The 23,893-nt window shown below is 37.4% G+C and overlaps 1 protein-coding gene across 1 annotated transcript; it reads left to right on the top strand.

The window, feature by feature from the left end:
- The first annotated feature begins 1,725 nt into the window (after positions 1 to 1,725).
- Positions 1,726 to 3,758, top strand: LOC112038343 (uncharacterized). The gene is made up of 4 exons (XM_065760461.1): positions 1,726 to 2,179; positions 3,109 to 3,244; positions 3,364 to 3,433; positions 3,605 to 3,758. Exons 1-4 carry the CDS (start codon positions 1,873 to 1,875, stop codon positions 3,737 to 3,739), a joined length of 648 nt encoding a protein of 215 aa, XP_065616533.1. The 5' UTR covers positions 1,726 to 1,872; the 3' UTR covers positions 3,740 to 3,758.
- The last annotated feature ends 20,135 nt before the right edge of the window (positions 3,759 to 23,893 follow it).

The raw sequence follows: 23,893 nt of genomic DNA, 5'->3' as shown, positions 1-23,893 counted from the left end.
CTCTTGCTCTATTCAGCTTTTGTATTGTGTGGGAAAAAGGGTATCTCCTGTACAATAAGGCGTTCTTCCTCAAAAGAGAGACATTGTTTTCTACCTTACTCCCTTATCAACTTTCTACTCTTTTCTCAAAAGATCTACTTAGGTTTTTGCCCTAATAATCTAGCTGCATGTTCCTCTTATAGTCTGAGAAATATGGTTGAGTACAAAGACAGGTGTCAAATCATCATTTTCTTATTTTGGAACTTACTACAGCTAAGATACTATTTGGTGGCTGGAGGAGAGAAAGTGCCAACATTAGCACCATGGCATGAGGGTAGGTGACTTTGCCATTGTATGGGGAACAATTCTTGAGCAATAAGAGGGACATCAAAGGTGTTGAAGATGATACATGTGTCCCTGAAGTGGTCCAACATACACTCAGCCAATGAGGGGTGTTTCAATAGTACCTAACCCTAGGAGGTCACTATCTCCCTTTTTGTGAATGCTTGAGTGTCCATGTCAGATACATATCTTACTTCCTTCCCAAGCAGTCACACCCTTGGCACGAGCTAAGGATAATATCTTGTAACCAATGTGTCATCTCCCTTGCTCACAGCCACTCCATGTGTAAGGTCCAAATCCAGCCACATTGACGCTCTCCCATGCCTTGGTTAGTGTACTGTACACATTGTATTTTGAAATAGATGAACGAGGAGAGAAAATAAAGCATAGGAAGGAAGTGCTAGGTGAAAAGAGAACTGCCTTAGTTTGGTTGATATGCATGGTTTTAAAAACTAGAACAGTTGAAGAGCAGAATTTGGTTCGATTCCTGATTTTACTGTTTTTTTTTTTTTTTTCATTTTTATTAGATTGGTTTAGGGTTTGGTTGAACCGACTGGTTCGGTTTAGTTTTTAAAACATTATTGATATAAAAGAGAAGAAAAGAACTAAATTTTGAGTAATAGCAAATCTATTTGAGCCTACCATTTATGATGTGCTCAAATTAGGCAGATGTGAAGAGGAATGCAAATAAGGAAAGTTATAGTTGTCCAAGCCCACCATTTTTTTTTTTTGGGAGTAAAAGCAGATCTATCCGAGCCTACCATTTACCAAGCCCACCATTTATGATGTTCCCAAATTGGGCAAGAATGGAGAGAAATGTAGTAAGAATAAGAAAAGTTATAATTGTTAGAGGCATTCAAAGTATTATTATATATATATATATATATGTCGAAGGCCTTGTAATTGAATTGACACATTCTCATACATAAATTGCTTGGAGATCTAGGAGAAAAATGGTTTGAGTTACAGAATTAGCAGTATGTTGTAAAGTTGAGAGAGTCTAACAAATAAGCCTCACACGTGCTATTGAAAAAAAGATCTCAGATAATTGTTTCATAATATAGTTCGGGCATTTGAACCAAACACAAATTTTTTTTTTTTTTGAGAAGACAAACACAATGTTAATTACAAGATACGAAACATGTTTGATATTTATCATATTTTTATATACATTGACGGAGTTCCTTTCATTCACAAATGGCCAAAAATAATTTATTTTAATTTTTGATAGACGGATGCCCAAAAAAAAAAAAAAAAGAACCATGTGACTCGGACGATTATCTAAATTGCCAATTATTGGTTTGGATAAATATTAGTATATTAGTATATTATTAGTATAACACTATAACATGACATGACAACAAATAGGAAAGAGAAGATACATAGTATTATAAATATAATAGTAATAGTCCTCGAAATTGAGCTTCATGACGAGGTGGATAAAAATACTGTGAGAACCAGGTCATCAACACCTACAAAACTCAAAGGGCCACGAAGTTCGCACTGAACACCTTCAGCTTTGACAAAGTTTAGCATCTCCAGCAAAGCCAAATGTCTTTTATAAGTACCATGATCCGCAGAGGCATCTCTAACACCAAGAGCCTGAGATCTACTAGTTGGTGCTTGGCTAATAGATTCCTGACCCCTGACGATACCATCTCTAACGTAAACAACATGGATAAGACAATCGAAAATACCAGTGTTGGTGTTAATGGTAATCGTAGTTACAGTTCTGGAGGAGTGGGATTGCCTTCATACATGCGTGCAGCTGTGTTTCGGGAACCCAATAAGCCCCTCACCATTGAAGAGTTCCAAATTCCTCGCCCCAAAGCCGGCGAGGTTCTCATCAAGACCAAAGGTCGATGCCTATATATATATATTTCTAACATTGCTAGTTTTTTGTTTGTGGGATTTGCATTTGATGTTGTTTGGTTGCTCTGACAAAAAAAGAAAAAGGAAAAAAGGAGGAGTGTGGTTCTAGTTTTGACTTTGGTTTTTTTTTTTTTTTAAAGATCTACTGAACTGATACAAACGGTAAAATTGAATGATTATGATGAATTCTTCAGGTTCTTACAAAAAAGATCAATATTTTATTATTAGATTGAATGATGATGTGTACACTCTGTCAATTGATCAGATTTTCTGTTTAGCTTTGTTTGGTTCCTGAAAAAAATGTTGGAAAAGAAGACTGATTACCATTTTGTGAATTGTCAAATATTTTAATGATTTAAAGAGCTAAGGAAGCAAGAAGCTCCACTGGGTCAAAAGGGTTCGTCTAAATTTAATTTAATTTTATAAAACCCCTTTTCCATTATTTGCTTGGTTATAGAGTGAAAAGAAGTAAATCATTTATAGGGGATTATACTACGCACCATTCGCAAATAATATAATTATAATGGAATCATCTATTTGTTTAAGAGCACTCAAATTCAATATGGATGAAGTTGATGACAATTTAGCACATTTTTGCAAGCCAGCTGCCTCCTTTGAAATATAGCTTGGTATTGTTTTTGAATTTTGAGAAGACATCTAACCATAGATCTTGAACTAAGACTTGAGTAATTTGATGAATCTTCTCCTATTAATTAGAATTTCCAAGGCCTCAGTGATGTTTTCAGAAATTGGAAGCTAGACTGTTGTGTGATATTTTACAGTTCCTTTTGATTTCTGCTCGTCTTATATTGGTTGTGGTTATCCTCAGTTTTATTGTTTAAGCCAGCATATGCATTTAATTACTTATATATGATGATTCAGCAGTGGCATCTGACATTGTATCTTTGAATGCAGCCTGTGGAGTCTGTCACTCTGATCTCCATGTTTTGAAAGGTGAACTTCCATTTTCTAGTCCTTGTGTTGTGGGGCATGAGATAACTGGTGAAGTTGTTGAACTTGGGCCACTCACAGACCACAAATTAATAGAAAGGTGCAGATATATTTATGGATTAAAATGGCCTTCTAGTTCTGTATAGAAGTGTTGTGATATTGTAATGTAATATCTTCACTTTTAAAAAAAAACCCATTTAGGTCTTCTTGACCTTTCAGATATCCAATTGGGTCCCGCGTTGTGGGGGCTTTCATCATGCCTTGTGGTAATTGTTCCTACTGTTCAAAGGTAACAAATATATTACTTTGAGATGCTACATTTTCCCCCTATCCAGTTTTTAATGTTTTTAATCTTTGATGCTATCCAAGCTGCTTTTGTGAATGCTTTAAGTATTAACATCCCCCCTGGAGAAATTTGTAGCACAAATTTGATATTTGATATCAACATAATTGAATAAAGGGCCATGATGATTTATGTGAGGATTTCTTTGCTTATAACCGAGCTAAAGGAACTCTTTATGATGGTGAAACTCGGCTGTTCCTCCGCGATGGTGGTAAGTGTGCATTTCATGAATTTCAAATAACCATATCTTAATTATTATATGCCCATGCGTCTTTGGTATATTATATGTCAACCTTCTTTAATTTGTTTTTTTTTTTTTTTTTAAGAAAAGATATATGCATAAAGTTACAAAATATATGCTTTATATGCATNGATGAGCTTACTTTATTGCACTTTACTAGTTTGAGCTTTGTAGTGCATGTTGTGTGGGAAAGATGTTTATGGTGTTTATCACTTTGTCTTAATCTTGAAGTCACATGTTTTTTGACTGTCGGACTTGATCCTTTGAGAAAGGCATAAATAACATCTCACCACTGTTTACTAGCCAATCATGAACACCTTAGTACATATCATAAGACTTTGTGCTCGAGAAAGTGTAGCACATGCACAAAAAGAACATAAGGTGTTTCTCGGTTAATTGCTTAATGCTTAAAATTGGTGTGTACTATTAGGCTTGATGCCATTTCACATAATTAAAATTGGTGTGTACTATTAGGCTTGATATCAATCCACAAATAATGAGGCAAAATTTCAAGAAACTTACATGATTGCAAGCTTATGTTCTGGAGATGTGGGAGTTATATGATGTAACTCTTTTGGTGATAGTCTCTTTTAAATTATGTGTAATGAATTTATAGACTTTGTGATCAATTTCTATTCATATATCACCTCACATGTATCTCAAGTTTTTGCTAGTTTGCACACACTACACAAGTTACTCTTTGCTAAACACTTTACATGTTATTGTGTGTGTTTTTGGTCTGATCAACCAAGTTTGAAAATACCGTGAGTATTATGCAAAACTTTTTTTTTTTTTTTTTTGCTTGAGAACTTAAAAGGAGAATGGTTGAAATTTTCTTTGAAGAAACTGGGATTAAAACTTGGGTTTTTGAAAAGGCATTCCATCTCATACTCATGCATTTTGTTCATCAATTCTAATGCTTTGAGGAGTTTGTGTCAAAATGTGTTTGTTCTTTCAAAAACTATGTTTTTCTTAAAAAATTTTTGTGAGCCTCTGCTGTGTTTGTGATCGATCCATTTCTGTTTTTCGATCGATCGAAAATGTGCTTCAATTCTTGTAAAAGTCTTAAATTGATTCGATCGATCGAATGTGATTTTCAATCAATCGAATATCGTGAATCAGTTTTTTTTTTTTTAAAAAAACTCAGATCTAACTTTTTCAAAGTCACTTTTCAAAAAGTTTCAAACTTTTCTCTTCTCTATTCGACTTGGCAAGGCTCTACAGCGATTTTTTGTCGTTTTCTCCAAATTTTTTGCAAGTTTTCTCTCTCTTTAGCCGGTATGTCCATGTTGTTATTTTCCATTTTTCGCTTTGTTGTATTTCGGAATAGGTTTTTCGACTATACAAAATTTATTTTGTGAAATTGATCAATGGGTTTTTGTGGGGGATGATATAGACTTGATATTGATAGTTTAATTTGAACAAGTTTGGGTTTTGAGAAAAATTAAAATTCTAGGGCTTGCATTGAATCCGAATGGGGTTTGTTCAATTTGGTTGAAATTGATGAAATTGGCTTGTTGTTTTGATGTAATTAGGCATTATAATCTGTGTGTTGTGTCCTATAATGCTCAATTCATCAATTCTGTTTCAAAACATTCAAGTGGTTTTTCAAATTTTTAGGTTTTGTTAGAAACTCTATGCTTAAGCCAATTTTGTGCAATTGAACTTAATTTGAATTTTTGCTTACTGCATTAGTACATGTATCATGACATTGTGGTTGTTCATGCATCATATAGATTGTTGTTCTATATCTTTTTGAGCTAACTTGCAGTCTGCCTTTAGTTTTTGTGTTATTTTGGTTTTCTCTTTGTATCTATGTCCTTTCCTTAGCACTATGCATAGGAAGACTAGGGCTCGTAGGTCTGTCCCCTCACCTACTCCTTTCCCTCCTTTTGACCGAGAGAGGTTTCCGAGTGAGAAAAACCAAGAGATTTATGAGAAGCTGAACCTTAAGAGAAATATTTAGGCTGAGCGTTTTGTTCTTTTAGATGAGATTGATCCTGCCATTAGGGCAAAATTTGAGCGTAGGGGCTGGTTACCTCTGTTGGATGTTTCTGATCCTCCTCCTCCAGCTACCCTGATTAGAGAGTTCTTCTTGAACATCTCTATCCACGTCTATGATTCCAACACTTTAGTAAAGAGTTGGATACGAGATGTAGAGTACTCCATTACTCCTACGGCAGTGGCTAATGCTCTCGGGGTACCCTTGATCCAGCACCTAGTCTACCCCTATGATGAGTCTCCTTTGTTGAGTGATGTCATGTCTTACATCACTGGGTCTTCTATCTAGTGGGGTTCTGATTTTAGGATCACCTCTGCTGAGCTATCTGAGTTGTACTATCTCTTCTTTAGGATATCTTGTCATTCTATCTGGCCCGTTTCTCATTTTCACACTATTCCTCTCGAGCGGTGTGTCTTTTTGTATGCTCTTATCACTGATGCTCCTATCAGTTTTCTCTATTTGTTTCTTCGTTCTTTGAACGAAGTTTATAGGAGTTCATCTTCTTCTCATGCTCTTGTTTATCCTATTTTTATTCATAGGATTTTGCTTTATCTTGATCTTAGTGGTTTCCCTTCCTCTGAGCCCGTTCATGTGATTGCTCCCATAGGTGCGTCTTTTCTTAGACAGAGGGTTGCTCATCTTCGAGCTAGCTCTAAACACCCTAGGTCTGAGTCTTCTGGTAGTGCACCTCCTCCTTCTTCTTCTACAGGTCTTGCTGGTAAGGATGTTCATGATCCTGTTGGTGATATTGCTGTTGCTGTTGTTCCTCCACCTCCTTCAGATGACTTTGATATTCTTCGTACCTTGGAGACTGTCATGACCGTTCAGGCAGCTCATAGTCAGATTTTGGTGGACTTACTTGACGAGATTCATGCTCTGCGTGCTGACGTAGCACATCTTCGTTCACCCTCACCACTTCTTTTTGATGATGGCGTGTGATTGTCCTTTGGCATTCCGTCACAAAAAGGGGAGTAGAGTTTTGACACTATAAAGGAGTTTTTGTAGTTGGGGGAGAGTTTTTTTTTTTTTTTTTGTTTTTTTTTTGTTTTTGTTTTTTTTTTTGTTTTGAGGAGCTAGTGGAGATGTTAGATTGTATCTTGGTGCTTCACTTTGTATATCATTGTTTTTGGGCTATTCATGTTAGGGGGAGTAACTGTTTTTGAGTTATATATTGTTTTTGATATACATGATTCTTGTTTTTTGTGATTCACTGCTTATTGATCTATATTTATGAGTTATTCATTGATATATGTCTTTATTATGTGTTGTGTGAATCATACAAGAATGTTATACCTGTTTATTTACTGTTTTCTGTCACACATGCGTCTATATGTTTGTTGAGTGTTTCAGGAATATACAGGTTGATTCAATCGAGCTACTTTCTACACTTGCAACTGATGGATAGTAGTTAGGATTGATTTTGAGTGTTTATGAGTATTATTTTTGTAAAGGGCTTTCTACTTGTAAATTTTGAGCTTTGTGTTTGTGTTTTGTCACGGATTGCCAAAGGGAGAGTTTGTTAGGTTCTAAAGATTTAGAAATTTATGTATTTAGAACTCTAATGTGTATTGTTGGCAAACCATGATCAAAACAATATGGTTAGTCTTGTTTAGGCTTGCTTAAAGTTATATATATATATATATATATATTTTTATGTAAAATTGGAATTGAGAGGCTGCAGATGCATTGGTGCATTTCAGCCTGGCTCGATCGATCGAAAGTTAGACTCGATCGATTGAATCTCGGGCAGAATGTTTTTCTGCAGAATTTTCCGACCCAGCCCTAACTCATTAAACGTTTTGGGTTTTTTGTTAGAGTCGCTCTTGTTGTATTATTGCTCATACTTTTCTGTTTTGTGTAAATCTCTTATGAGATCTAGAGGAGCTTTCCTTTACACAAAATTTAGGGTTTTCAAGGTAGAGATGGTATCAACATCTTGATGATCAACTCGGTTGCAGCCGTTGGAGCTTAAAGAATTACAAGCGTGGGTGCTTGTAGCTGATTGGAGAATCCAAGAGAGAAGGAGTCCGTGGATTCAGAACTTGCACATGGTCGTGTCAGTAAGTTCTACTGGTGGGTAGCATTAGGATAGTGGATTCCGGTTTACCTTTTGTATGAACTTCGATTCTTTTGCATAGTGGATTCCGGTTTACCTTGAGGATAGCTAGGTCAAATCCTTCCCAGGTTTTTACCATGTGGTTTCTTGAGTGATCATATCATTGTGTTTTTTATTTTTCGCTGCTTTATATTCTTGATATGATTGTATGTTTGTGATAACCTAGAACTGCATAATTTGACTAAGTTAATCACTTAGCTAATTAACTAGGTTAATCTGGTCGGTTTAAGGGGTCTAAAACTGTTCACAACTCATTAAAATAATATATATTACCCTCTAAAATAATATAATATATTCCAATATAACTTTCTCTCTTTCTACTCCCCCATCTCTCTTCCACTTTATCAATTAAAATATATTATAATTTTTACTAAAGTGCTACAGTGCCATCTTAAAGTAGCACAATTGCAAAAAAATTTGCAATTGTAAAATTTTACAAGTCCGGCTATTGGGCTCTTTTTGCGCCTTTATGTTAAATTTTCCCTAAATATACCATTTTCAATTGCTAATGGGAATGCTCTATAAGAGGTTAGATTCTAAGTTAAATTTTATACTTTAAATTTTAACTCTTAAAGCCCTTTAACTTTTTACCTTTAAAATTTTTGTTTCTAACATCAAAATGCAACTACACATTGCAATTGGTGGACTTCAAAGTGAAAAAACAAAATTTTGCATTTTTTTGTAAATTTGCTGTGAAACAAAGCAATGGAATTATACAATAAAAATATAAAATAAACCTACATTGCCAATTGTGGGGGGAAAAGCCCAAAGCTACTTAATGGGCTCGGAACCCACTGATTAAGGGCCATGGTGTTTTTGAGAATTAATAGATGGTTGGGGTGGCCCATGTGAAGCAGGAAGCCCAGAAGCAGAAGGGGAGTGTCGTCCGAGGAGGTCACCACTTGTCCGAGGATGTCTTTCTCCCCGGCTATGATGAGCTTTGATCAAATGAATGTGTGAAAAGTCCGGCCAACCTCCCCAACGATCCCAACGGTGATGATGGACTCTGGGTGGATCCGGAAATGATCAGAACCAGAAAATATCTGAAGGAAAGGCTGGTACCACCACATTTAATGAGCTGCAACAGCTTTTCTGGCCGCATTTATGTGGAGAAGACCCCTGAACAGTGCAACCTCAGCTAGTGCCACTCACAAAGAACTAAAGTAGACACACGACATGACATGCACTCGAGTGGATGCGTGGATGAAGAACAAGTGGACGATGGAGATTATAGGAAGGGATGCTATATAAAGAAGAAGGGTCCCTGATAATAGGGGGGAGAAAAAAGAAACAGAAAGAGAGAGAAAAACTTTACTGTAGCTCTGAATGTTGTAATCGCTGTTCATTCAATAAAACGCCTCTTCGGACATTCATTCATGGAGTTATCCGAGCTTTAGTTCACGCTATCATCATTGCACGTGACCTAGCCAGCTGTTCTGTGCTTCATAACCAGCCCAGCTCTTTCGCCCACTCTCTACAAATTCATTGTTCTGGGTTCGTTGGGCCTCCAACCCATATCCTTTGGGCTTGGGCGACAAAAACTGACCCTACAATTGGCGCCGTCTGTGGGAAGAGCTTTCGCAGGGGTGGAGGTAACAGTAGGCGATGGCTGAACACGGCGAACAAGAAGCAGAGTCTAGGGCGCCTCAGCAAGAGGACCCTTTCCTTAACCTAGAGCGAAGGCAGGACCGCAAGGGTAGCGTGCACACCGTACCCCTTGGTCAGAGCCAGTCACATGGCGGAAGCCACATGTCCCATGCAGAGAAGAACCGAGATTTACAGCGGGAGGTTGAAAAACTAAAAAGGGAATTATGCTATGCAAAGAGGAAACGGGCTCCCTCGTATTCTGATGAGGACCCTGATGATGAGCCGGACGTCACTTATCAACCTAAATCCAGGACACCGGCCAGCGAGACCTATACCTACGAACATGAGTCTCCTCACAAGGGGCAACGCGGAAGTCCATCACGCGGAGACGTCGGAAGCGACGCCATGAGCAAGGCTCTAAACCAGATTTCTAGGTCACCCTTCACGTGCAGGATCGAAGAGGCTAGACTTCCTAGGCGCTTTAACCAACTAGCATTCACCATCTACAACGGCAAAACAGACCCCGTGGAACACGTGAGTCATTTTAACCAGAGGATGACTGTCTACTCCAGAGACGAAGCGCTGATGTGCAAGGTTTTCCCTTCCAGCCTCGGGCCAGTTGCCATGAGGTGGTTTGATGGGCTGAGCCCAAATTCCATCAGCTCATTCAAAGGGCTGACCCAAGCATTTGGTTTACGATTTGTTACATGCCGAAGAGTGGCCCGGCCTCTGTCCTCTCTGCTGTCTTTGACCATGAAGGAAGGAGAATCCCTGAAGGTGTACTTGGATAGATATTGGGAAATGTTTAACGACATGGAGGGCAATTTTGACGTGATGGCCTTGGAAATGTTTAAGCTCGGCCTCCCTACCGACCACGGTTTAAGGACATCCCTGTCTGGTAAACCCATTACTAGCATTCGCCAGCTAATGGATCGCATTGAGAAGTACAAAAGAGTCGAAGAAGACCAACAACAAGGGAAAGGCAAGGAGAAGGTTATCCCCCTGGATAAGAGGGATTTCAGGTCGGATCGATACACCAGTAGCAAGCCAAGGAGAGACTTTCCTGTGCAGTCAGGAATAGCCAATCCCCAGACCGTCAGCACCGTATTCAGAGACCCAGTCCACCAAGTTTTGGCAAAGGTCAAGAACGAGCCATTTTTCAAGTGGCCGAACAAGATGGCAGGGAATCCTGACAGGCGTAATCGTAATCTCTACTACCAATACCACCAGGATCATGGGCACACGACTGAGGACTGCAGGGATTTGTGGATTCGTCTGGAACAATTAGTCAGCGAGGGGAAATTGCGACATCTCCTGCATCACACCAGCGGCCGAGAAGGTCCGACGAGCGCGGACTCCCGGAGGGATGACACTCTGAAACCCTCTTTGGGAACTATCAACATTATCTTTGCGGCCCCAGGGAGAACAGGATCCTGGCCGTCCAAGGTTCTGTCTGTGGATCGGTTACCTACGGGGGAATCTGGCCAGGGTCCGAAGAAATGCAAACTTGATGAACGGCTGGTTTTAGGCTTCTCGGACACCGACAAAGTGGGTACTGTCCAGCCTCATGATGATGCATTGGTCGTCACCCTTAGAATTGGGGGGTACGATGTGAAACGGGTGATGGTTGACCAAGGAAGCGCTGCGGAGATAATGTACCCTGATCTCTATAGGGGGCTGAACCTTAAACTGAGTGACCTAACACCATCTTATTCTTCGCTGATCAGTTTTGAAGGAAGAGTTGTTACCCCGAAGGGCNGTTTTAAAACTCGATTTCCATATGTGTGTTTTTTTTTTTTTTTTTTTTTTTTTTTAAGTTTGATCGGGCATAACTCGATTTTCTACAAATCGAGTATTTCATTGAAACTCGATTTTAAGGTAATCGAGTATCAAAATAGGGGCATATCCCTATATAGTTTTGAAATAGGGGCATATTGCCAAAATTTTTAAAAATTAAGGGCAAAAGGCCAGAATTCCCTTCTTTCTTTCTCCTTCAGCCAGATTTCTTTGCTCTCAGCTTTTTCTCTTTCTTTTCTCAGCTTTTTCTTTCTTTCTTAGCACTCCAATTTGGGTTGTGATTTGCGTTTATGGTTTTATTTATTTCTTTATTTATTTATTTAGAGTTTATGGTTTTATGGGAGAATTTGTTGTGGTGTTGAAGGTGTTGGTAGTGTGAGTGGATCTGCTATGGTGGATGGGTTTGATTTTTTTTTTTTTTGTGATTTTGTGAGGTGGCAGATGGAAAACAACGGTGGTAAGTTGGGGTTTTGAGGGTTTTGATTGGTGGATTTGTAGGTTGCCGATGGTGGTAGGAGGTGGGGAAACTTTTAGTTGGCTGTTGGCCTCTGGGTTTTGCCTCTTCAGTTCCTAAAGGGTTGTCTCAACTCTCAATTGGAGAGAGAATGTTCGCGGGTAAGGGAAGACCGTTTTGACCCAAGCAGATGTGTGGGCTCCATCATTTTGGGTTAAAGTTAAGAAAACTGAAGCCAAATTTTTTATCCAAACAAATTGGGAATGAGTTAAGATAAAAAATAGAGAATAGAATATGAGATATGAAAATAGAGTTTTGAACTTCAAGAATTGAGTTATGAGAACTCAGTTTGAGTGATGCTTCAAACCAAATAGGTCTTTAGTGTCCATTTGAAAACAGCTTACTTAACTTTTTGCTGAAAATTTTAAGGTTTTTAAAAGCTGTACATAAAACTAAAGAGAGCGGGTTACGTTTAGTGTCCAGTGACACTAGACCCACTGCGATTGTGACACGTGCCCACTTTTGGGCATGTGTCACCATATCTACAGATCCAATGCATTGGACGTAATCTGCTCCCAAAACTAAAGGCTAAAAGTTAAAACTTTTTTTTGATAACCGGTCAGAAGCTAAAAGTTAAAACTAATGTCAAACAGACTTTGTACTATTGGTAATGTTATTGACCAATGCTGATCCATGTGAGATCATAGATGAGAGTTAATATACGTAGCGTAATTGGTACCAATATTTTATGCTGGCCATAGTTTATCACCCTCGTTATAGAGTGATCAAGTTGGAGATGAAGGAACAAAGGGTGATCACACAATAACTATGGTGTGCCCTCTGGTATCTAGTAACCTACAATTTCTTCTAGGAAGATGGTTGATAACTTGGCACGAAGTTAATTTCTCTAGTGAACAAATATGACCCTTCTAACAGCATCCACGTTAGTAGAGCCATCAATTTAGCAATTTGACACTACTAAAAATTATTTTATCTATTTTACCACTTCACTTTATAAAAACACCCAATTCTATATTTTTTTAGCAATTTATTTAAATATTCATTTTTTTAATTATTTCTTTATCCTTACTCCATCTGTTTCTCTCTCTTCCTTTCCTAGTGAAGTGTGAACTGCCACCCATACTTACCGCCTCCCTGTGAATAACCACCATCGCCTTGCCATCCACTCCCTGTGAACAACAACCACCACCACCCCAACAAACCCACCTCAATCACCATCACCATAACTCTGATTAAAAAAAAAAAAAAAAAAAAAAAAAAAAAAAAAAAAAAAAAAAAAAAAAAAACAACAACAACAACAACAACAACAACCACCACAACCACAACCACAAACCCATAACAACAACCACCACAACCACAAAACCCACTTAATCACCACCACCATAAATCGGAAAACCATACAAAACCCATAAACCCATATCAAACACAAACCCATATGAAACCCATAAACCCATGACCCAAAATCAACCACCAACAGATGGGAAACCCACAAAACCCAACAAGACAGCAACCTAAACCACCACCGCCACACACGCATGCCGCCATCCACTGCACCACCATCGCACACCTACTGTTTGATCCACAAAAACCAATGGAAACGGCGTGATCAGCGGCGTGACCCACCACCACCACAATAGTGTGATCCACGGTGTTGGCATGGATCTATAAGAAGAATAAGGAAGAAAGAAAAAAAAAATGAAAGGGGGAGAGAATAATGGACACTGTGAGTCTATGACTAACCTGTGAAGAGGAAATAGGAAGAAGAAGAGGAAATAGAAAAAAGACAAGGGAGAGAGAAAATATTATTTAATTAAATTAGGGGGGAGAGAATGAATAAAATAGTAATTTTTTTTTTGCTTTAGCTTGTTGCTATAGTGCACAGCTATAGATGACTGTGGCACTATAGCTGAAGAGCTAAACCTTTTATCTTTGCCTCTACCATTGGAGTATGTTTTTTTCAGGACGGACTCAGGACTTTAAACTAGCAGGGGCTGGATTATAAAGAAAAAAAAAATTTCTAAATAGGCATCATATAGTATTAAAAAATTATAAATATACAAAATCATTGCTTCTAAATACATTAAGATGTAATCATCTACTAACAAAGACAAAAACAACAACAAAATAATGTTTCCTTTTAATACTAGGCTGGCTAGGATTTTTTTTGTTGTTGTTGAAATTAGAGCATTCATAGTGGTAGTGCTATAAATTTTAGCTTTTAGCACCTTAAAAAGCTATTTTATCTATTTTACTACATCACTTTACAATACACCAAATATCAAAAAAAAAAAAAATTTATTTCTTCATTTAAAATAATATAAACAACTCATTAAAATAATAAAGGAAGAGAGAGAATTTGAGTTTTTTAATTGAAAGAAGAGATATAATCTTAATAAAATATTGTATTTTATTTTTAATAACTTGCTACTGTCAACTGGTATATATACTAGTTTATTTTAGTTGTAAAAAATTTAGGTTTAATTTCTTCAATAGCACATGATTTTTTGATTCTTTGGTGGTAAAATAGTCTTTTTGCTAAAATACAATCATCATTGTGAATGTTTTTGTTAAGTTTTTGGATTGAATAGTTGCTATTTAGATTAGGCTAGCTAGACTGATTGGGGAGTAGGGGGACCTAAGATTTTGGTAGGGGGCCAACTACAAAATAAAATATATAATAACTATAAAAAAAATTATTTTGGACCAGAGAGGCTCGGGCCCCATTGGATACCCACCTGGGTCCATCCTTGGCTTTTTAATATTGGTGGTGCTAAAAATAACAATATGGTTTTTTAGCACCACCAATACTAATGCTCTAAAGCATTGTATATATATCTATAGGTTCATAACCCTTCATGAAAGGGTATATGGATGTCTATAAATGAACCATTTCTGCATATGGTTTCTATCCTCACGAGATTTTTTCTCTTTGGGACCTACAAATCTGAAGTTATGTGGAGATAATGTTTCTAGTACTACGCATACAAAATTACAAATCGATCACTTGCTTATACAACTAGGCTTTCACAAATTTCTTCAATAAACCTCCATTTGACTAGTCCAATAATCTGTTTAAGGCTATGACCTTTAGGATTTAGATTTTTTTTTTTTTAAAAAAAAAAAAAAAAAAAACTATATTTGAAGTGACGAAATTTGCTTTAGCAATAAAGCCATCCCCACATCGCCCAAGTATGTGTCTCCTAATGAGTTTAAAGCCATTGCACAATATTCAAAAGTTACTGGTTTTTGTATATTGTGAGTTGTGTGATATTAAACCCGAGTTCCCACTCTCCTCTGTGTGTGTGTTTCAGTCCTATGTCTTTCTCAAAAAAAAATAAAAAATAAAAATAAAGCCACCCCAGTAGATTAAGGAAATAGAATTCTTGTAGGCGGTTCTCTGAATATTTATTTATTTTATAACTTGATAGTGGGTTGGAGGGATGGGTGTGAACAACAAACATCACAAAAAGTATCATTACTATTTTTTTTTTTTTTTTAGAGAGTTTCAACCTATGGCGTCCGCTCCTGATAATTGTTCTTTATTATCAGACCAAGACACCAATCAATTTTTGGTGTAGGCGGGGATTGAATCCCAGATCTCTTATACAACCATCAGAGACTTTACCAGTTGAGCTAACTGGAACCCACAAAATATTATTACTATTATTTGAACCTTAACTTTTGAATTTTTAGCCAGCAAAATAATCCGGTCAAAAAAAAAAAAGAGGTCCAAAACAAAGGAATTTGCAAATAATTGTATATGTTTAATAATAAAGCTACGGACACGATGAAAAATTCACAATAATTTTAAATTAGTCTATTACGGTGTCACACCTATCACTTAACAATAAGCCCACTACAATCTATAATTTAATTTAATTTTTTTAAAAGAGCCATGTGTGAGGTGTTAGGTAATTTTGGCAATTTTGTGAAATTGTTTTGAACTCTACGTTTAAAAGTTAATCTTAAATAATAGATGTTATATTTATACTATCTATAATTGGATTCTCCTTTATGAACTGGACTTTTATTTGGTTCAAAAATACTCTCATTAATAAAAGGTAACTTCTTTTAGAAATAGGTTCATAAATGTCAAATAACAATTTCATTTTGAATTCAAAAAGAGAACTCTTAAAATTTAGAATTTTTTTTCCCTTCGCATTCATATTTTTATTCTCTAAAATTTAGCATTTTTTTTTAATTTCTTTTTCATCCAAATAGAAGAAAAACACCCCCAATTCAAAAAATAAAAACCTAAGAGAACTCTTAAAAAAATTTAGCCTTCTTTCCATTCACTTTTATCTTATTTTTCCTACCCAAACTTTTCTTTATATCACTACACCACTTTCAAATACACATTCAAAAAAGAAATTACTACTTATCTTTAAAGTTTATCTTTTTTATTTGTTTGAAAAATAAAAATATATATTTCCAAATTATAATAAATGTAAATTATTAACCCTTAATCAAAATAAAATAGAAGAGTATCTAAGCACGCGCAACGTGCGTGCTTATATATATATGTGTGTGTGTGTGTGTATTTTTTTTTTCCAACCCTAAATGGATATTCTGAATCTTTTGACATATGATAGAAAATGCTAAAGTTTCAAATTATATTACAACATTTTTTATAAGTTGCTGGTGTAATGAATGGTTATTGGTCAGTAAAAAAATGATGCTTGTAATGGGACATATGATGAGAACTCATAAGAATTGGTTATATCAAAATTTTGTAAAAATATTGTAAAATTTGTAGTTGTAGCATTACTCATACATAGGGGTGACAATTTTTATCCAAACCCATTTACCCACCCATTATTCACTTAATTTAGATAAGTCTTGACCCAACCCAATTAAACATTTGGGTTAAATGAGTAAAGACCTAATTGGGTATTTAATTAAATGAGTCTTAACAAATAAACCCATTGGGTACTTAGTGGGTTACCCATTTACATTTATAAACAAAAGGAAAAACATAACAAAATCAAAACCCTAATCCCTAACACAGTCACCTAATGCTTATCAAAAAAGAAAAAACACAGCCACCTAACAACTGTATCTCCCTTTCTCCTCTTTCCATTTCTTGTTGATTTCCTTAGGATTTCCTCTCATTTTCCCAACTTCTAAACATTGAGATCCTCTCTCCCTTTCTCATTTTTCTTTCTTCTTTCTTTTTCTTGTTGATTTTGTTAAGCTCAATTTTCAATCTCGATTTTCTCTTCCTTTTGCTATGGCAATAGTAGTGGAACTAAGAGCATTTACATCAAAGATTTCAAAAATTTTAGCTTTTAATAACTCAAAATTTTACTATATCTATTTTAACACTCCACTTTACAATATAACTTACATCAAATCTTCTCTTTTATTACAACTTCATTAAAATATTATTTCTTTATTCTTTGTTTTTTTTTTAATTCTTACCCTCTCCTTTTTCTCTATCTTCTTCTCCATCTCTTTCTCTTCTCTGTTGCCACACTCACTGCCACTAACCACCACCGGTTAAAAAAATAAAAACAAAGAACCCACAACCCAGCGTGACCCATTACAAATTCAAATCTGAGATTAACCCAACCATAATATCAAATCAATCCAATCACAAAATCAACACAACCACCAAATCCATTCCACCGTGACTTTAAGGACCCAGCAATATGCCACTGCTAGCCACCACCACCGGAGGGAAAAAAAAAAACCCACAAAATCAACCATCATGGCCCATTCCAAAATCAACCAAACCACAACCAAAACCAACCATTGTGACCCATTCTTCAGATTAGTTTTCTACACCAAAACCCACCATAAAACCTAGCCAAAACCCACCCCAGCCACAAAAATAATCACCATCCCAGCGGCCCAGCCTCTCCATTCTCAACCCCACCCAAGAATGCCAATGCCAACTCAAGAATGCTGACCTTGAACCCAGAGAGGGAGAAGAGAGGCGCTGGAGAGAAAGAAAAAAAAGAAAAAAAAGAAAAAAACAAAGAGTGAAGGAAGAATCTGAGACCGGATTGGGAGAAAGAAATAAGGGAGAGAAAGAAATTATATTTTATTGAGAAAGAGAGAGAAACCTAATAAAAAAAGTTTTTTTTTTTTTTTAACCAAATTTTTTGTGAGATTATTGCTACAGTGAGCTACTATAAATGATAGCTCACGGTAGCTGGGTGTTAAAAGCTATATCATTTAACTTATTTGAATTAGTTTTTTTTTTTTTTTTTTGGCTATTAATAGCATTTTAGCATTCTTGACGTAAATGCTCTAATAGTACCAAATTTGATGAAGTGCAAAATCTCAAATCGATTTTAAGCGAAATTGAATGGTCAGAAATCAAAATATGAAAACTGAAGCCGAGAGAAAGAGCAAGTTGGGCTTCAATATTTTCATTTCTTTCTCTCTCANCAACAACAACAACACAACAGCAATCAAACTTTAAAAAAAAAAAAAAAAAAAAGAGCTGAGAGATCGAGGAAGAGGAAGAGGCGCGGCAGACGACGATCGACGATCGACGATCGACGGTGAGGCGCACGCTGGGTTCTTCGGGGATCGAGATCGGCGCTGGGTTCACGGCAAGGTGCGGTGCAAAGGCGGTGCGGTGCGAGGAGCGGTTCTTCGGCGAGGCGCGGTGCGAAGGCGGTGCAGTGCGAGGAGCGGTTCTTCGTCGAGGCGCGGTGCGAGGCGCAGTGCGAGGAGCGGTTTTCGTCGAGGCGCGGTGCGAAGGCAGCGCGGTGCGAAGGCGGTGCGGTGCGAGGCGCGGTTCTTCGGGACAGCGGTGCTCTCTTTCTCTCTTTCTCTCTCTGTCTTCATGCTCTCTCTTTCTCTCCATTTTCGGAACTCATTTGAAGTGAAATGAGTCCGAAAATCATTTTCACCCTTGACCGGTGAGTCAACTGAAAATGATTTCCGGAAAATTGCATTTTTCAGCGCAACCAAACACCCAAAAACTTCGAAAACCATTTTCGGAAATGAATTTCACCCAAAACAAACGCAACCGTAGTCTCATTATCATGTATGAGTACAGGTGGCAATTGGACGAGTTGTGTGTAATCTGGATTGGATCATGAGTGAGATAGTATATAATTACTCAATTATTCATTTATAATCATATAAATATAAATTAAATACTCATTACATTCTTTACCCATTTAATTTAGACACCCACCAATTGACCATTATACCTATTAGATAATTAGGACTTTAGGACTAAATTTTTTTAAAATAAACGTCAATTATTTTATATTTTTATTAAAAGATAGAAATAGACAACTATTTTAAGAGATTAAAAACTCCTGCTTTGTCTTATATTTTCTTTTTTTTTTTTTTTTTTTTTTTTTTTATGAACTGATTATTGTTGTTGTTATTGTTGTTGTTGTTGTTGTTGTTGCGTTTGCCGGAATTTGTTGTTGTTGTTGTTATGGCCGGAATTTGCTGCCGGAATTTGTTGTAGGAAAATAGCATTTTCCTAATTGAATCAAACACATGAAAATATTTTCCACACCAATTTTCATAATACAACCAAACACTTAAAAATATTTTCCTTTTCCGGAAAATAGCATTTCCGGAAAATATGTATTTTCCGGAAAATATTTTACACGAAACAAACACAGCCTACATCTTTTAAGACGGGCTTTAGCAACAATTATAATATTCATCCAGTAAAATATGGACAATAAGATACAAACAGAAAATGTGGAAAGTGAAAGAGAAAAATTGGTAAAGTTGGACTTCAAAAAGAAAAGACCACTTAAAATTTGTTTTCACAAAAAGATTATAGGGCCGACTGGCCATAGCCTGGGGACCCCTAATATAGAAACTAGAAAGGCCCCCAAATTGGGGGGCAATAAGTGATTATTATTATTATTACATTTTTTTTTTATAAAAAAATAAGTTGTATATTTACTTTAAAGAAGTTAAAAAAAAATTATTCTAATGAAAATATTACAAATGTTACAAATTGTTGTGCTGCTAATACAAAAAGTAATTCAAATAGTTATTTATTATCTTGCTAGTGTCACCTCTCACATTAATTTGCAAGATTTTTATAGTAAAAGTTATAGTAGTTTTAACATTTTTTTTAAAAGATGAGATTAATAGATATACAACCAAAGCACCATTAAGTGAATAAAAAAAAAAATTAAAACTATTATAAATTTTACCTCAAAAAGCAGACAAATTGATATGTCAAGAATATTAGTATTGCCGCTTAAACAATGTAAGGAACATTTGAATAAAATAAAACTCAAATGTGTAAATTCCCTATTTTCCAAATATCTCATTTTATTCAAGCTTGATTTTTGCCCGTGGATAGTCTCATTGAAGGGAATTTCATGGTTTTTAACATAAGAATAAAATTAGTTCAATTAAATCGTCAAATTTTATTTAGAACTCAAGCATATTTGGTCAACCAAATGAAAATTAACCAAAATCAATCCAAAAAAATGGGTTTGACCATTAAAACTAAGAAATCTCTTAAATCAAGACTCAGACTTCCACTAGAATTCAGGGATTGGACAAAATATGGTATCAACAAGTCCCAAGGAAGTTTCATCATTTGAAAATAATTTTCCAAAGAAAGAAGAAGGTATTTTAGACTTCCTAAAACCATGGGATTTTATCTTGAAAATTACTTTCTAAGAATCTGGAATATTCATCATGGAAAATGATTTTTTTAAAAACCGGTGGAATTGTCCTTTTTAAAATTGTTTTACAACCAATGGAATTTTCATCTTGAGAATACTTTTCCAAAAACCCATAAACCAAAATCCATGAAATTTTCATCTTGAAAATTCTTTTCCAAAAACCCATGGAATTTCATCCATGAAAATGATTCCTCCAAAATCCATCAAATTTTTCATCCTTTGAAATTAAAAATAATTTCCTAAATATCCATAAAATATCTTTTTATTAAATTATTATTATTATTATTGTAGGGTCAATTTTTGTGGCCCAAGCCCAATAGGTTTGGATTGTGAGCCCAATGAACCCTAAACAATGAATTTGTAGAGAGTGGGTGAAAGAGCTGGGTTGGACATGAATTAGACAAGTTGATTATGGTATTAACGGATGAATTAACATGCAATCACGGTTGGTCAAAGGCAAAAGTGGGCATTCGAAGAGGAGTTTTATTGAATGAACTTTAGTTACAATTCTTGGAGCTACAGTAAAGATGTTTCTCCTTCTCTCTTACTTTCTTTTTTGCCTCCCCCATTATCAGAGGCCTTTCCTCCTTATATAGCACATTCTCCCTTCATCTTCATCGTCCACTTATTCATCATCTAAACGCCCACTTGAGTGCATGTCCCATCATGTATCTTCTTTAGCCTTGTGTGAGTGGCAGTAGCTGAGATTGTACTGTTCAGGGGTCTTCTCCACATTAATGCGGCCAGAAAAGTAGATGCAGTGCATTTAATGTGGTGGTTGAAGTTTGTCTTTTAGATATTTCTCTGTTCCTGCTATCCTCATGCGTGCCTGAGGTTCGTCTTTATCAATAGAATTGTTTGGAGGATTACTTGAACTTCCCAGACATCTATTTGACCAAGCCTCTCGAAATTCGAGGACAATGGACTCTTCGGACCATTAAACATCTCCTCGGACTACACCCCTCGTTCATCTCCAGGTACATTTCTTTTACATGGGCCTTTTCTCAAGTACTGTCACCTCTTCGGACAAACAATATTCCTAAAATAGGGCCTTAGGCCCAATATATTAGGTTGGGCTTCACCCCCCACAATAGCCCCTCAAAATTTTAGTTTTTCCCTCGCATCCGAGGAGAAAAAATAGGATTTTGACTTGTCACGAAATGGCAGTTTGAAACAACAAAAATATCTGAACTTACACGCGTGTGGGCATAGAAGTAGGCACCTCATAAATGCTGCTGTCATTTCAGCATTCCCAAAGCGCTATCAATTACTCCAGGTGTCGTTTTGTCTTTGGCATCCAACGGTGGGCTACTGATCCAACGGACGTGATTTTTTGCTCAGAATTTGGGCAGGATGGCCCCTGACCCTTCGCTTGTCCCCATATAAAGCCTCGAAGGAGGTTATTTCTCCTTTACTTTGCAAATCCTCAAACCACCCAGCATACTCAAGCGCTCGAACCCACTAAGTACATTCAATCATCAATCCTAGTTCATCTCAGAGTCTGCAAGAATCCTTCCGCGAGTTCGAAGATCACTTTCCGATTCAGTTTGCGTAAGTGTCGACGTTTCTAATCTTCCATCTTCTCCTCAGCTACTGCTCTTGGCTTTCAAACCCTTATTTGCCAGTTACTGCCTTGTGCCCTTCTCTGTTTAGCCAAAAATGGGTAGATTCGCGGAACTTGTTGAGAGCCTTGCCCTAATAGAGGAATTTAAGGAGACCTACAGCATTCCACGGGGGGTAAATCTAAGGTATTATCCCCCGGAGCGAATATTGACCGACCGAAGAGAGGGGGAAGTCATAATCCTCATGATAGCATTCATAGAAGGGGGAATGACTCTTCCTATGGGTTCTGTCACTGGAGGTTATCTTCGTAACCACAGGCTTTCCCCTGAGCAGTGCGCACCCAACCTCTTTAGGATCCTAGGAGCAGTTGATGCCCTGAACCGTCACCTAGGACTAGGACTTACCTAGCATGATGTGGTGCATATGTACGAGTGTCATAGTCAGCAAGGGGCAGGATACTATCTTAAATCCCGGTCCGATGTCGTTAGGCTCGTTTCCTATCTTCCCAAGTCTAATAAGGGGATGAAAGACGACTATCTGATCGTTTCGGGTGCATGGCATGACGGTCTTCATTGCCCGACCGAACCAGGAGAGCCAGGTGGGACCCTTTAGGCCTAGGTTTCCTGACAATAGATTTAGGATTTTCACATTTTGATAATCTGTCTCCTCTTTTGGGTATCATTACCTTTGAATTTCTGACCGAGTTTTCTTTGTGCTGTTTACAAATAGAAGGCAAGTTGCTCCTCGGCTCAGCCTCTCAAACATCCCTGCGTTAAATTACTTACTCCGGTTGGAAATTTTTGTGAGTGAAGACGGGCAGCTCCTATCTATTCCCCTCATACTCGGTTATACGTCAAAGCAAAAAGATTTTCAGCTAGTCGACAACGACATTACTCAAGGGGACTACCGTCTTAAATGGATAGACGTTGGCCGGCATAATTTCTTAGCGTCGTACGATCTTGCGCCCGTACCACATCCAAATCCTTAGGGTGTGCCATTGCTCCTTCAGCCAATTCAACAAGTCCCTCTTGAACCCGCTGCAGCCGAGGAAAGAGTTGCTTCTTCAACCCCCTCCCTTGACGAGCAGATTGACGAGTTCAGGTTTGAAGGGGAAGCTTCGGGAGAGGTCCAAGTGATCCAAGTTTCCGACCCCAAAGAGGAAATTGACAGGCACTCCAGTGCTCGTCCAGTTTTAATAACAGCTTTACTAGGAGACTCTTCAGGAGAGGAAGACATGGTTGATTTAAGGAGTTTGATTAAGAATAGAGGCAAAAAAGCTGAGCCCAAAGGGACGAGTACATCCTAACCGCCTGTGAGCATTCCTCCAGCACCACCCCAGGTTCCTGACTCCGGCCTGAAGCCCATGCAGGATTTGAAGAAGAAGAGGCCCCTCCTTGAGACTGAAGAAAGGAAGGTGTTGCCACCCAAAGGGACCAAGCAATAGAAGGTGGCAAAAGACCACAGGAACGCGAGGGCCTCGTCTACTAAGAGCCGAGATGAGGTCGTCGTGGCTGATGTCCGCCGAGGAGGAGGACCTCGCATCTGGTCCCCAAGGTTGGAGTTGGATGGCGCTTCAATCTCCTAGGACACCTCCCTTAGGAATTATGATGGGGGAAGGGCAGGTTATGTTGCTGAGACCTTGCAGCAGCCACTCCTCCTCCCACACGACATGGATTCCTACAGGCGCTTCAACCAACAGGAGCTCTTCCTATCCCTTAAGAGGGATATGGCCATGGTAAGTGAACTTAGTCTGCTTAGTTAAACCGCTGAGCTTTTTTACTTTTTTTTCCTTTTTCTGTGCTTTACATTCGAAATTTTCATTATTTAGATTACCCAGCAGATCTTTGTGGCCGAGGAATGGAATAAAAAGTCCTATCTTGAGGCCCAGGCAGCGGACCAATCTCGGTCTGAGGCAGAGAGGTCTTTAGGCAGCCTGAAGGACGATTATTCTTTGCTGTCCGAGCAACTGAAAGAGATGACCAATCAGAGGAA

The sequence above is a fragment of the Quercus suber genome, unplaced genomic scaffold, assembly GCF_002906115.3.
Source record: "Quercus suber isolate HL8 unplaced genomic scaffold, Cork oak 2.0 scaffold_368, whole genome shotgun sequence".
Lineage (NCBI taxonomy): Eukaryota > Viridiplantae > Streptophyta > Magnoliopsida > Fagales > Fagaceae > Quercus > Quercus suber.
This window is presented reverse-complemented; position numbering and strand designations above follow the sequence as displayed.